Source organism: Clupea harengus, chromosome 15 (genome assembly GCF_900700415.2).
Source record: "Clupea harengus chromosome 15, Ch_v2.0.2, whole genome shotgun sequence".
NCBI classification, from domain to species: Eukaryota; Metazoa; Chordata; class Actinopteri; order Clupeiformes; family Clupeidae; genus Clupea; species Clupea harengus.
Genome location: NC_045166.1, coordinates 14542655 through 14556580, shown reverse-complemented (window position 1 = coordinate 14556580; position 13926 = coordinate 14542655). Strand labels below are relative to the sequence as shown.

At 40.7% G+C, this 13926-nt stretch overlaps 1 protein-coding gene across 1 annotated transcript in view; it reads right to left on the bottom strand.

Moving 5' to 3' along the window:
- Positions 1 to 2101, bottom strand: part of LOC105910656 (mitogen-activated protein kinase-binding protein 1-like) — a 21416-nt gene extending 19315 nt beyond the window's left edge. The window contains exons 1-2 of the mRNA XM_031581848.2: positions 1052 to 2101; positions 108 to 199 (exon numbers count right to left, since the gene is read on the bottom strand). Coding sequence (XP_031437708.1) covers positions 108 to 199; positions 1052 to 1156 — 197 coding nt within the window. The 5' untranslated portion in view covers positions 1157 to 2101. The remainder of the gene's footprint in view (positions 1 to 107; positions 200 to 1051) is intronic.
- Between the last annotated feature and the right edge of the window lie 11825 nt (positions 2102 to 13926).

Sequence of the window (13926 nt, the reverse complement as noted above, 5' to 3'; positions counted from 1 at the left end):
CACACGATGAAAAAGATAGACTCATTCATAAAGTAAACATAAAGAGAGACACACCCAGTGCACATATATTCAGCTCACACATATTTAACACACACACGTTCTCTCACCCTGCTGGGTACGCCACCAGGCCAGTGTTGGGGTCACAGGTCAGGCCACTGTTCCCAGAGGTGGTGAGCCCCAGCACCCTCTCAAGGGTCACCTGTGGGTCACAGACGAGAGGTGACAAATATTCCACAAACACCAACAAGCAACCATTATTCTGAGTTATTCACGCAACCGCTATTCTGAGTTATTCAAGCAACCATTATTCTGGGTTATTCACATAACCATTATTATGAGTTATTCATTCAACCATTATTTTCGCATTGTCGCAGTCTATAACAGACATGTGTGTTTGTCTCAAAGGATCTGTGAGCTTGACACAAGAACTTTTTCAGATAACGCAATATCATGTAATTGAACAACAAATTGGTGAATATATTATTAAAAAGACAACTCTATGTCATCCTTTAGATAAAACCACATGCAAATTGTCAAGTAGAATGGCAATGGTATATGATAGAAAGACATAACTACACACAGGTCCCCTATCTAGTGATATAGCCACAACGAGATTAGTCTACAAACAGCCTGTGGTTAAACCAAAACAAACGTTTCATTCACAGAAAGAGGTCGACAACCTTCTTTTAAGATCATTCGAGATTACACAGAAATATCCCCTTTCCAATTCCCCTTTCCTTGGCTTCGTGAGGTGAATAGTGGCTTCTCTCTTCACTAACATATTGACAATGATTTGGCACCAGCAACACCAGAAGTAATCAGGGGAACAGTTGAGTGATTTGTCACTGCACAAATAATCAAAATAGTAAAAATGGCTTCAAAGAAATCTTTGTAGACCGTCTTTCGCAAACTATCAAGCGCAGCTCTATCCAAGCTGCTGTCACATACATTAAAAAGGCAAAAATGACCGTGGATTGTACTGCTCTAGGTATCTCCATCCACAACGACTTTGATTATTACAACGAATGTATTTCAGGGGTGAAAAGCTCACCTTCGTTGTAAGGTTTTCCTTTGTACGACTCCTTTTCAGTTTGATAGAAGGAGAACGTAGGAAATTTGTTATCCGATTTTTTATTGTAGTTCCATCTCCAGCCATAGTGCAAAATGTAATTTAGCCAATCTGAAAAAGACGTGAGGTTAACGGCCGTAAAATCTCATCAGTCACTCTCTCGTTTATAAACTTTTCATTCACTATTCATGACAGTTCCTGGAAGCCTGATGTTGCGGTGAGCAGTCACAGTCAGAGACAGCTGAGATGTGCTGGTTCATGTTTGCGTTGGTAAAGTTACCTTCAGTCAGTAATCCAGCAACCGGCGTCTGATTGGTCCGCAGCTGAGCTCCGGAGTTCTACTGTTCTAAGTACTGTACCTTGTACTCTAAACCCCCGTCACTCTACTCCACCTATCGTGCCAGAGGGCTGATCAAGAGAGAAAATCAGATTTGGTCAAACTTGTAGCTACGATACTTTGTTATTCAAATCATAACAACTAACAGCTGATAAATATAACTATAAGTAGTAATTTTACGTTTTCTGATCTTGGATGCGACACAGAAAAAGGATGAATTCAGATAAGATCAAAACAGGGTATTACAGGATGTAGAGGATGACTACATTTATGTTATTGTGCGTGTAAAAGGTCATCTTTGACATTTGTCATTTATTTTAATTAATTTAATTTAACTTTACCAACACATGTACAATTTGTATTTCATCCTGAGACAAAAATACCAATACTTTCACTTATGCTCAAAGAGCAAATTTAGTGACGAGCTCACTACCTGCTGGTAACTTCATTGCTTGCTCTTTAGGGGATGAATGTGAAACACTGTGTCTCTGTGTCTCTGTCAATTCACTGTGTGGGGATGTTAGTATTTGTGTCACATTGGCAGTTTCCGTTATAAGGTGTTATATTTTCGATTCAAATAAAAAACTGATGGTGACGATGGCAATACTTATACTCTATAATATATTTGCTGAACGTTTTACTGTGTATGCAGAAAATGACTACAGTGCCCTCCACAATTATTGGCACCCTTAGTGAATGTGACCAAAACAGGCTATGAAAAAATATGTCTTTGCTGTTTATCCTCTTGGTCTTTCACTCAAAATATTCACAAAAATCTTACCTTTTCATTGAAGTAAAATTATTGAAAGAAATTTTTTTTTTTGACATTAAATAAATATTATTCTCCAAAACAGGTGTGCCACAATTATTGGCACCCCTTAATTTAATGTTTTGAGCAGCCTCCCTTTGCCAAGATAACAGCTCTGAGTCTTCTCCTATAATGCGTGATGAGGTTGGTGAACACATGGCACGGGATCTGAAACCATTCCTACATGCAGTATCTCTCCAGATCCTTCAGATTCTGAGGTCAACGTTTGTAGACTCGGCTTCAGCTCATCCCACAGATTTTCTATGGGGTTTAGGTCGGGGGACTGTGATGGCCATGGCAAAACCTTTATTCCGTGGTCGGTGAACAATTTTTGTGTTGATTTTGAGGTGTGCTTCGGATCATTGTCCTGCTGGAAGGTCCAACCACAGCCCATTTTAAGCTTCCTAGAGGGGGCTGTTAGGTTTTCATTTAATATCTGCTGGTATTTGATGGAGTCCATGATACCATGTATCCTAACAAGATGTCGAGGGCCTTTGGAAGAAAAACAGCCCCACAACATCAAAGATCCGCCACCATACTTCACATTGGGTATGGGGGTCTCTTCTCTATGGCTATCTTTCTGTCTACGCCAAACCCACCTTTGATGTTTGTTGCCAAAAAGCTTTATTTTGGTCTCATCTGACCATATAACTCGGTCCCATTGAAAGTCTGACTTACATTTGGCAAACTGTAGGCGCTTTAGTTTGTTGTTGATTGACAGCAGAGGCTTTTTTCTGGCAACCCTCCAAAACAATTTGTGGTGATGGAGGTGGCGTCTGATGGTAGTTCTGGAGACTTTCTGAACCCAAGACTCAATTTACCTCTGCAATTCTCCAGCTGTGATCCTTGGAGATTCTTTTGCCAGTCGAACCATCCTCCTCACGGTGCGTGGGGTCAATTTACAGATAGGTCCTCTTCCAGGCTGATTCCTTACATCTCCTGTCGCTTTGAACTTCTTAACTATTGCCCTGATTGTGGAAATGGGTATTTTCAACTGTTAAGATATTTTCTTATATCCTTTTCCGGATTTCTGCAGCTCAACAACTTTTTGTCGCACTTCAACACTGTGTTCTTTTGTCTTTCCCATCTTAAAGAATGACTAAGGGTATTTGGCCTGTGTCACCTCATATGGCCTGTGTCACTGGGTGCTTTTATGACTGCATGCATGTGTGTGAGTGTGCGTGTCTGTATCTGTGTGTGTGTGTGTGTGTGTGTGTATGTTTGTGTGTTTGAGCGTGCGTATGTGTGTGTGTGTGTGTGTGTGTGTGTGTGTGTGTGTGTGTGTAGGCGTATGTGTATCCATATGCCTGTGTTAATTCTGTATATTTTGAACAGTAGCATACACAGCATTGGGGTCCGCTGGTCTGCCAGCAGGTCTGCGGCTATTCTGGTCTTTACCACCAGATAACTGCATGATGGTGCTATAGGTCACGTTGTCCTCAGACTGCTTCTGTAAACAAACAAACAAACAAACAAAGGTATCATCCCACACTGATTAGCATAAACAAGAAGATGACCAAACATGATGACCAGTGACTTACTGCAGAAGGCCCGGCTTGGGTTGGCTTGCGGTGCTGAAAGGTTGCATAGTGCAGATCAGCTCCTTCCTCCTTCTGTATAGAAGAGAAACACATGATCATCAGTTTGCAGTAAAGGTGCTCCAATCAAACATAAGTTCAGTGGGAAATAGTGAAGAATAGTATACCTCAGTAGGCTATTGTGTTCAGACTTTTCTTCTACTACCATGATTGCTACTAAAAGTTATCCAGATGTAACTACTACATCAGTTATTGGCCTCTGATGGATGTTCATCATTAGACTATATCATTATGTTACATTAGCTGAGGAGTCTGGTGACTGAACAGACTGCATGACTATGGCAGTGGTCCTGCTTTGAGTCTGAAAAATGCAATGTGTCAGATTATCTTCTATGTGAATTCATATAGATCTAACTTTGCTTAACTACGCTTTCGTATATGAACTGATGTGATATAATTATGTGATATGTAAAACCAGTGTCATATATGAATGTATAAAACCCTGTAGAAGAACAATTTTTGTGAAAATAAATGTTTACTCACTGATTTGTTTCTTGGCTCTCCTCCAGCATCTGAAATATGAACAAGATTAAATTATGAATTTGGAACTATAGAGTTCATAGTATTGTCACCATAAAGGTGCTAGTTGTTTAAAGTGTTGTCAGTGAAACACTCACTTGTCCTTCTCTTGCATATCACCACAATTATCATCAATGCAGCAACCAACAAACTGACAGAGACAACAGCTCCAGCAACCAGAGGAACAACTGGGGAAACTGAGGGAAGGAAAGGATAGAACACAGGGGAGAGATAGAGATGCAGAGAGAGTGAGAGTGATGAGGAGAAGAAGGAAGGGAGGGAGAGAAAGTGATAGGGAGAAGGGGGGAGGGAGAGAGAGTGATAGGGAGAGGGAGGGAGGGAGCGAGAGAGTGATGGGGAGAAGGAGGGAGGGAGATAGAGATTGCTTTAGATATGTGCGTACTTTGATAACCAGAAATACATTCAATCCCTAAAGGGGACTTTCACACTGAAACTGCATCAAGCAGCTCAACAAGAGGTGCTACACTCGTCCAGAGCTCAGATTCCTGATTTACTCTATCATGGCATAACATGTAAATAACTGAAGACACTTCCAAAAGTGTATACAGTAAATCACTTTGGATCAAAGTGTGTGTTGAATAAATGTGCAGGTAAATACTGTGAACAGATAAGTGTGTATCACAGTTAATAATTAAAGTTTTAAAGAACTGTAGCACGATTATTTCAACTTAGGATAGCCAGTTGTGCACTGCTTGTGTATCCTGCCACCCTTGCTATCCTATCAAAAATTTGGCACCACGTCCACCAACCATAACTAATCATAACTCACCAAAACTAAACATAACTCACCAAAACTAAACATAAACTAAATTCCCATACACCTTGACAGGGAGCCTCTCCCATTACTTCTCCTTCTATATCATAATTTGCTATAACTGATTCTGATACAGTGGCCATATTACCTACCGTTTATTGTTCACCTTAATATCTTTATCTGTTTATCAAATTGATGTTTACCAACCAAATTTTCTCTCTCTTATAGCGTGGCCTTAGCTCGCAAAGGCCTTTGTTTGTTGAAACATTGTTCCTCATCACTATATCCATTAAGTACATATTGGCAGCCGAACTCTACCCACTCACTCTGTCTCTTTCTTCCCCTCCTAGTCTGGAATATCTCTGCTGTGGGATGCTGCTGTAGTCTCTCCACCTGACTTACTTGCAGATACCCTAGGCCTACATCTACCCAACCCCAACCACACTGCCATGCACTTATTCTACCCCGTACTCTGTGCTAGCTTTACCTGCAATGTAAATAATTGCCACCATCAACATAGTTATCTGATCCATTACCCTGCCTACTCTTGTAATAGTAACCTACTAGCAGACTGTATACCCACTAAGCGGTTCTACAATACCTGAATGTTTTCTCCCCACCTTATCCTCCATCAATTTTGTATGTATCATGTACTGTGTATACCATGTTATGTTTGTATGTATTGTGTACCATGTTTCTGATTGTCTCCCCTCCCCTTCTCCTCCCTCCCCTCCTGCCAGAAGCCCTCCCCCCCCCCCCCCCCCCCTCCTTCTTTCTCTATCTACCTCTCTACCTGGCCGGCTCCAAGCAGATGGGCCACCCCTTATGCGACATTTTTGTCTGACATCATCTGCTTTTTTCTGTTAACAGGGAGTTTTTTCTTGCCCCTGTCGCCATTGTGCTTGCTCTAAGAGGGTTCAGGCCCTGGGCTCTGTAAAGCACCTAGAGAAAATGTTAATGTTTTGGTGCTATATCAAAAAAGAAAAATGTAATTGAATGGAATTTAATTGAAAGGATATCCTGGTCTTCCTGCTCTTCCAAGAAATCACCTGTGTTGAACAATTAACTTAAACCTTCTGTCAGAAGACGGATACAACCAAGTTCTAAACATGTCAATACAGAAAACTGAGTGAGCCAAAACTGAGCCAGGAGCAGCAGTTATGCAGAGAACATCGACTACTTCAGACAACTTTAGAAATCAGGTTCAGTTTATCATGCAAACAGCAGTAATTTAATATCAAACTCATTGTATCATCTCTAACCTTTCACTCCAATGCTGTGAGAGACAGAAGTCTGAACCTGCCCTCCTGCAGTCAGCTGGCATGTCCGATTATGAACAGAGATGGGACCTCTGAGCTCCTCAGTCAGTGTGATGGAACAGGGAGGTGTGCTTCTGATCTGGTGATTGTTATTGTTCTGCAGCTCTTTCCCTGTCTCATCCACCCAGCTCAGACTAAGTCCTTTATCTGCCACTGATATTCCACAGTTGGCTTGTGTGTGAAGGAGGCAGTAGAGAGTCACATTAGTGTCGGACTTCATCTCAGTCTCACTGGGGGAAGCAGATACTATATGAAAAAAATGACATCACCACACTACATCAGGTTTAGCATACAGCAGACACCTGCATTCAAACACAGCAATGTGAGTTTAGGTTTTCTTTGAAGAGGTTTTACCCTTATACCTCCATTATTACGGAAATAATTTTTTACATTTATTTCACTATTTATCCAAAGAAACTTCCAGTGTAGGGCAGATATATAATTTTCCCCTGTTCAGTATGTGTGCTCCCTGGGTATCAAACTGATGGCGTTGGTGCTCTTAGCCACCAGTAGAGCTACAGGTACTTTTATGGAGTTTTGTCTAGAACTGGTGAGATAATCCACTGAAAGCCAGCCTTGCAAACACAAACAACATCAGAGTCGGCACTAAGAAAAGTACCATATAAGATGAAAATGAATTTGAGTATGTTATTAAGAATAGGTTACATACAAATCCTTAAACAAAACAGTTAAAAATTGAAGGATACCTTATAATACGGACTAAATATATCCAACAAAGTAATTTTGCTTTAGTTACTGAGCCCCAGGGTCTGAAAACAACAACAAATAAAACAACAACAATAACACCTACCCTGAAGAACAGACAGAGAGACATCAGCATCCTCTCCCTGTTGGCGTCCACCCTCTCTCTCGAACTGCCGACAGGTGTAGAGTCCAGCATTCTCAGTGGTGACATCAGTAATGTGGAGAGAACAGTCAGAGACCAGACTCAGTCTCTTAGCTCTCTGTGTGGTTACATCAGATTTGACCTTTCCAAGGGCGACCAATTCTACAGCAGCTATAGAGCTAGTATAAAGCCATGTAGTAGAAGAGCAGTCTGGAGGAAGCACATTCATGCAGGGAAGAGTGGCATCCCCACCCACACTGGAGAAGACAGTGGGAGTCTTTCCTTGGACACCTGAATGATGAATGAAATCACATCAGTCAAAGCTAATGTTAACACTAGGAGTGTACATCCTGTAGAGCAGGGCTTTCAATAGGCGGCCCGCTGCTTTGGACTGGCCCCCTGAGTGTGCTCCAGTAGCATCATTCAGTTCGTGACTATGGCTAATTGTACACTCTCACGTGCAGTAGGTGGCGGTATGCACCCGTATAGGTGGCGGTATATTTTTTTCTACTCTGATATATATGGCCAGAAAACGTTTGCCTGTAAGTATTTTCTTAAACAGATTATTTGTTAGAAACATTACTTTTTGTGGAAACCACTTGTAATGAACCGATGTTTGTGCGAATTGTTTACTTTGATGAATATGCTAATCGCTAGCGCGGTCTCTATGGAATTTCCCCTATAAGTTAGCATTAAGCTAACGTAGTTTCTATCACAGTTAAACATGCAATGCTAAGTGATTGTTTTTAGAAACGAATGATAACTGTTATGCCGTGTGGTGCACTTTACAAGAATACGCTCACACGGTCAGCGTGGGTTTTGTTATAACTTTTATTGGGCGACTTCTAACATGTATCTCACAGTCTACTGCCAGTAAGCCTACTGCATTCTGGGTAACCCCGTTAACGTAATGCACATAACAACACAATAACGAGATGAGATTACTAAAATGTATTCTGTATGTCTGCTCAGTTTTACAGTGCTTCCTAAGTAAAGGTTTGAAAATAACTTTAAGCTTCAGACTTTCTCTTTGGGAAACTGTTATATATCTGCCGAGCCAATGTAGCAGGCTAATGACCACGCCACATACACAGAAGCGGGGGCAGAATAGTAAAAAAAAAAATCGGTGCACTTGGAAGTTGTTTGCCAGTCCTATGAAATTCTAAACAACTGATACAGTTCACCTGAACTGAGTGATGCGTTTTAAAACACATTTCCTTGATAGAATACCATGCACTTTTAAGTTGTTGCAATTCTATTCAGTTCCATGCAATGCATTTTGTTGGTGGAGATACATTTGATTCTGCCAGTCACTCATATCAGTTTAATCTTAAATATTGAGGACAATGACCAGTAATGTGGTGTTGGTACAGCTATGTACAATGAAGTGCATGTTTTTGTTAGTTAATTACATTTCTCCAATTGTCTGTTAATATGGCTAGGTTATTGCTCACCTGGTTTGATTTTTGAATCCTTGGGCCTATGCGGCCTCTTGGGCATATGTTGTTAAGCACTTACAAAATAAAATATATTGACTCCTTCAGTATGTTGTTGTAATTTCTTTATTTGTTACCTTGATTACTCATATCCTCCGGCCCCTAACTTTGCCTCAGTCTCAAGAACCGGCCCCAGCTCCAAACTAATTGAAGAGCCCTGCCGTAGAGTGTCAAATGGGGTGTAAAAATAACTACTGGCTTATTTTGATCCTGAATATGTAAATTCAACATCACAAAGAATAAGTGAGCTCTGGGGTGTATTCGTCAATTGGCCTATTAGCCCGTTTGAATTACCGAGATGATTGAGAACTGGATATATCGGCTCGTCGACGGCTTATCCGCGGTCTAACCATGTTGTTAATTTGAACCAGGCTAAACTTAACAGGGCAATTGCACGTGCGCGTCCTACGTCAAACGGGAGAAGGGTCGATCACCAAAACCATGATTTTCTGAAGGTACAATAGCTATTAAACTCAATGAAGGAGACTCTTTTTTTCTCCGCTGGCGAGCAGGAGATGATCATGAACGCTTAAGAAGAATACAAGACCATAATCATGGCAAAATCCAACACCGCTGCGAGGGAGCGAGACAATAAACTGTGTATGGGGCTGTGTATGGGGCTGTGTATGGGGCGATATCTATGTATGTGTTAATATAGCCAAGTGTGAGAGTGGTTGGGTGGGTAGAGGAGACGTATTCTCAAGGTTGCAAGTTCGATTCCCTTACTAAGTTTTACATTTCCTTGTAAGTCGCTTTGAATAAAAGCATCTGCTAAATGACTAAATGTAAATGTGTTAATAAGAAATGCAATAAATTGAAGCAGTGAAAAGAAATTGTGTGTATTTCCACCCTTAAGTGTCCACCTTAAGTCCACCTTAATCATTTTCTACAATAATGATATCAGGGTTTTTCCTGGGTCAAAATGGGTCTTCGGTGCTCCAAAAAAAAATGTGTGCGCTGCACGCGCAGTCTGTGTTACCATGTCACCTGGTAGCTTACATTTTACCATTTCATAAATAATGAGGATATGCTTCAGGAAATAATTTTGCTTCCACTTTAGATTCAAATAGATTGACAATAGTCCAAGCCCCATGGTGCTATCATGTATGGTTCAAAGATTATTAAGGTTTACCTCTTTACATATATATGCAAACTACTGAAATGTATATCAATAGAATCTAGAACTAACCAGTGGTCAGAAATGGAACACACAAATTATGAAAATCAAGTTTATCTATTATTACTATTCATTTTTATTATACAAACCTACATACCATTATTTTTGTTTTTATTATTAAAACTGTCCACAAATATGTTTAATAGTGTGTTTAACTTCTATTGGCCCACCAATGGAGGCTGCGTTGGAAATCAAACTTTTGTCAGCATTTTGAGTGGACATTTCATTTGCATTTGTACAGGTGTATTCGTGCACGTCGGGCTGGCCCTCGCAGCGGAACGACAGTTTACAACCGCACCGGTTTATCAATGATAATATTAATTCGAGATGCAACACAAATACATCCGCTCTCCTCCGAACGAGCTGAGCTTTCATTGATAAACCAATGCGGTTGTCTGCCTCTCCCGAGGACCCGCGGTCTACTGGTACTCGTTCAAACGGGTAAACAAATCAAATAATAGCCTACACCTGTGTAGGTCCTCAACATAGCAGATATTGTAATACATTGAAAGCCATGAATACTGAAAATGGAATGTTATGCTCAAAATCACCGCCGACTGATGAAGTCAGGATGCATATGCAAGTTGAGTGATTGGCAGCTGGCCGCTCTGTCCATTCGCGCACCTCACAGTTGCGTATTGTTCAGACAAGAAGACACGCTTATCAACTTGATTACTATTGATCAAAACAGAACGAGGTTTCGGCTGTAGCCTATACTTGAAACATACTATTGAGACCATATTCGAACATGCATTGCACGCGTGATGAAGGCGCATCCCACCACCTGAGCGAAATAATTCATATCTATAAATAACAGCTCACCTTTATTTTTTTAACCAGATTTGTTAACTGGTCGCGATCAATATTTTGCAGTACAATAGGCTACCTTGGTTAAACATCGAATTACGGTAGATGCATGCTAGCATTGCGCTAAATAATTAGACAGCTAACATTAATTAGTGGTGTTAACATAAAGTCAGTTATTGTATATGGCATTAATATTATTCTAAAACACCTTCACTAGTTGTTTTAACCAGATTTGTAAGCAGGTTGTAAACAACATTTTTGAAGTGCCTTGGTTTAAAACAGCTAAAAGCTAGCTACATTAAGTTGCTTGCTCAAATCTCAAATTCAAACCAACGTATTCTCTAAACTGGCAAGCTTGGAGCAGCCTCTTTTCAATGATTGGCTCAGGGGGTGGGAGGTGGGACAAGCTGCTGCCTTGAAGTCGACGGTGAGGGCTCAAAACACCATTAAGCTGAATTGCGCCATGAATGACAGCTTTTTTTTTATTTTTTTTTTATCGCGGACTTTTTTTGGTGCCTTAGGCGCTCGGGATTTGTTGTAGGCGCTTGGGAAAACGGCTTAGGCGTGCGCCCAAATTTTCTCTATGCAGGAAAAACCCTGGATATGCTATGGTGTACTAATAACACTGTCATATAATTATGAGTGCTTTGTTCTCCGCATCCCCGACACTACAAATGTCACAACCTCTGCTGCACACTCCTCTGTTCCTGTTCCTGCTCTTGCTCCATATGCTACTCTAGTCCGTTCATCCTCTCCTGTGCTTTAGTATTTCCGTCACTTCTTAGTTTTCCCTCCATGTTTGGTTCTCACCTGTAGCCAATGTGTTAATTGAATTTAGTTCTCACCTGTAGCCAATGTGATAATTGAGTTTAGTTCTCACCTGTAGCCTATGTGTTCATTAAGTTTAGTTCTCACCTGTAGCCAATGTATTCACTGAGCTCCTATGTAAGCCTTGGGCTTTTTCCTTTGTCTTTGCAGGGCCGGCTCTAGCCCTTTGGTTGCCCTAGGCGAGATTGAGTTTTGCGCCAAGCCAGCTTGAGTTTTGCGCCAAGCCAGCTTCTCTTGATTTTCTCCCCATTTACTAATTTCCTGTAGAAGTGGTTGTGGTGGCAGCTTCTCCCATCATCTCTTTTTGGAAATGTAAAGTCTGGACTGGTCTGGTATGGTCCTCTGCAAACTAACTCTGTCCTTACCGGATCACAGCTGGCCAGTCAGCAGGATCTATAGGTTCTCCCTATAGGTTCTCCCTGGATAGCAGGAATTGTGGAGGGTGAGGTGTCTGCAGGCGGCAGTGTAGTTTCACTGGTGCCCAGAGTGCTTGATGTGGTCCTGGATGTCCCTTCACCTTCACCTGTATTCAAGCATATTGTATAGCCAGACAAGCAGTGTTTAATATAATAAGTGAAATGATCATGAATGTGGTTGAACTTCTTTAAGAAAACAAGCTATTGTATTTAATACATGCTAACATGTTTCTATTGTACTTTAAAGTATGGATGTGGCTTGAATAAATACTATTAAATAGACTCACCTGAGGCAGGCTGTGTGTTCCTGGCCTGTGTGTTACTGGCCCCTTGAGTACTACTGGATGTCCCTTCTCCTGCAGCTGTATTTAAACACAGAGTTCATCCATGCTGTTCGTTACACAGTTGCATTTGGTCATTTCTATCATCCTACCACATAGTTGCATTGTACAAATACATTTTATCTGACCATGTAACTTGTAGTAGATATATTACAATTACTGCCACAAGGCTAAATAATACTAGGCTACTGATTACAATTAGTAGTATTAATGTGATGTGATTATTAAAGTAATAATTGCTAATAATAATAACAAAAACAGCAACAGTAGTACTAGTTGTGTGGGCTACTTACAAAGTTTAGAGGGAGGCGAATCAGGCGTCCTTTCTACAGCGGCCTCTGCAAAAATTGCCTGAGTGCATCTGGCCAATTTAAAACAAAAATAAACAAAATGTTTAGTATATTCCTGGGGAATTACAATTGGTTCAACATCACATTCAATATCACTTTATGCTGATGATACATTGGTTTATTTGGCAAATGTCCAGCAAACGCTTCCATGCGTCTTAACAACACTGGAGCATTTTGGATACCTGTCAGGGTATAAGGTCAATCTTTCAAAATCCGCCCTTATGCTTATTAATACAGATAAAGATAAGATATCTCTCCCAGCCAAGATTAATGTCATAAATGAGGTCCTATACCTGGGTATTAGAATAAATACTTCCCCTATGTCTGTGGCGAAACTGAATTACTCAACAATTCTGGAAAAAATAGAGGAGGATATAAATAGATGGAAACATTTGCCAAGCTCAGTACCTGCCCGTATTTCAGTCATCAAAATGAACATGTTACCCCGCATTAACTTTGTTAGCTCAATGATCCCACTTGCACCTCCAGTGGGATACTGGAAAAAATTGGAGGCCTTACTAAGAGGTTATGTGTGGAATGGTAAACGACCACAGTTAAAATGGTCAGCTCTTCAGGTTGATAAAATGAATGGGGGAATGGCGTGTCCTAATTTCAAGTTATACCACTGGGCGTTTGTATTAAGAAGTTTCAGGTACTGGATAGATGAGGACTATAATTCCGCATGGAAAAATATAGAAGAAGAATTAATAGCACCTGTTAGATTAAAAGACTTCCCTCTCACAGGCGTGCATATCAAGAGATGTACTTTACATTATGGACCAATTTTGACATATATGATTCAAGTGTTCAGGGCAGCAGAAACATTTATAAACTTCAAAAACATATGGTGTAAATCATCCCCATTATGGAATAATAGTCACCTTTTGTCTGGGGGAAAACCTTTCATTAACAAACACTGGGAGGCTAAGGGCATCAACACACTGCAGGACATTAATGGGGCTGATACAATACTTAATTTTCAAGAGTTGATATCTCAATACAGTATTGATAAGCATTCTCTTTTCTTTTATTTTAGAATAAGATCGGCCTGTAGGGCCTACAGGGTTCCTTGGGGGTCAGAGTTAAAGGAGCATCCCATTCTAAGCTGGCTACAACATTCTCCAAAGCAAATAGTGTCATACCTCTATGATAGATTCAACTCCCAAAAATATACACCCACACCAGGAATGAAAGCCTGGGATAGAGACATAACAGATTTGGGACAAGAATTAGACTGGG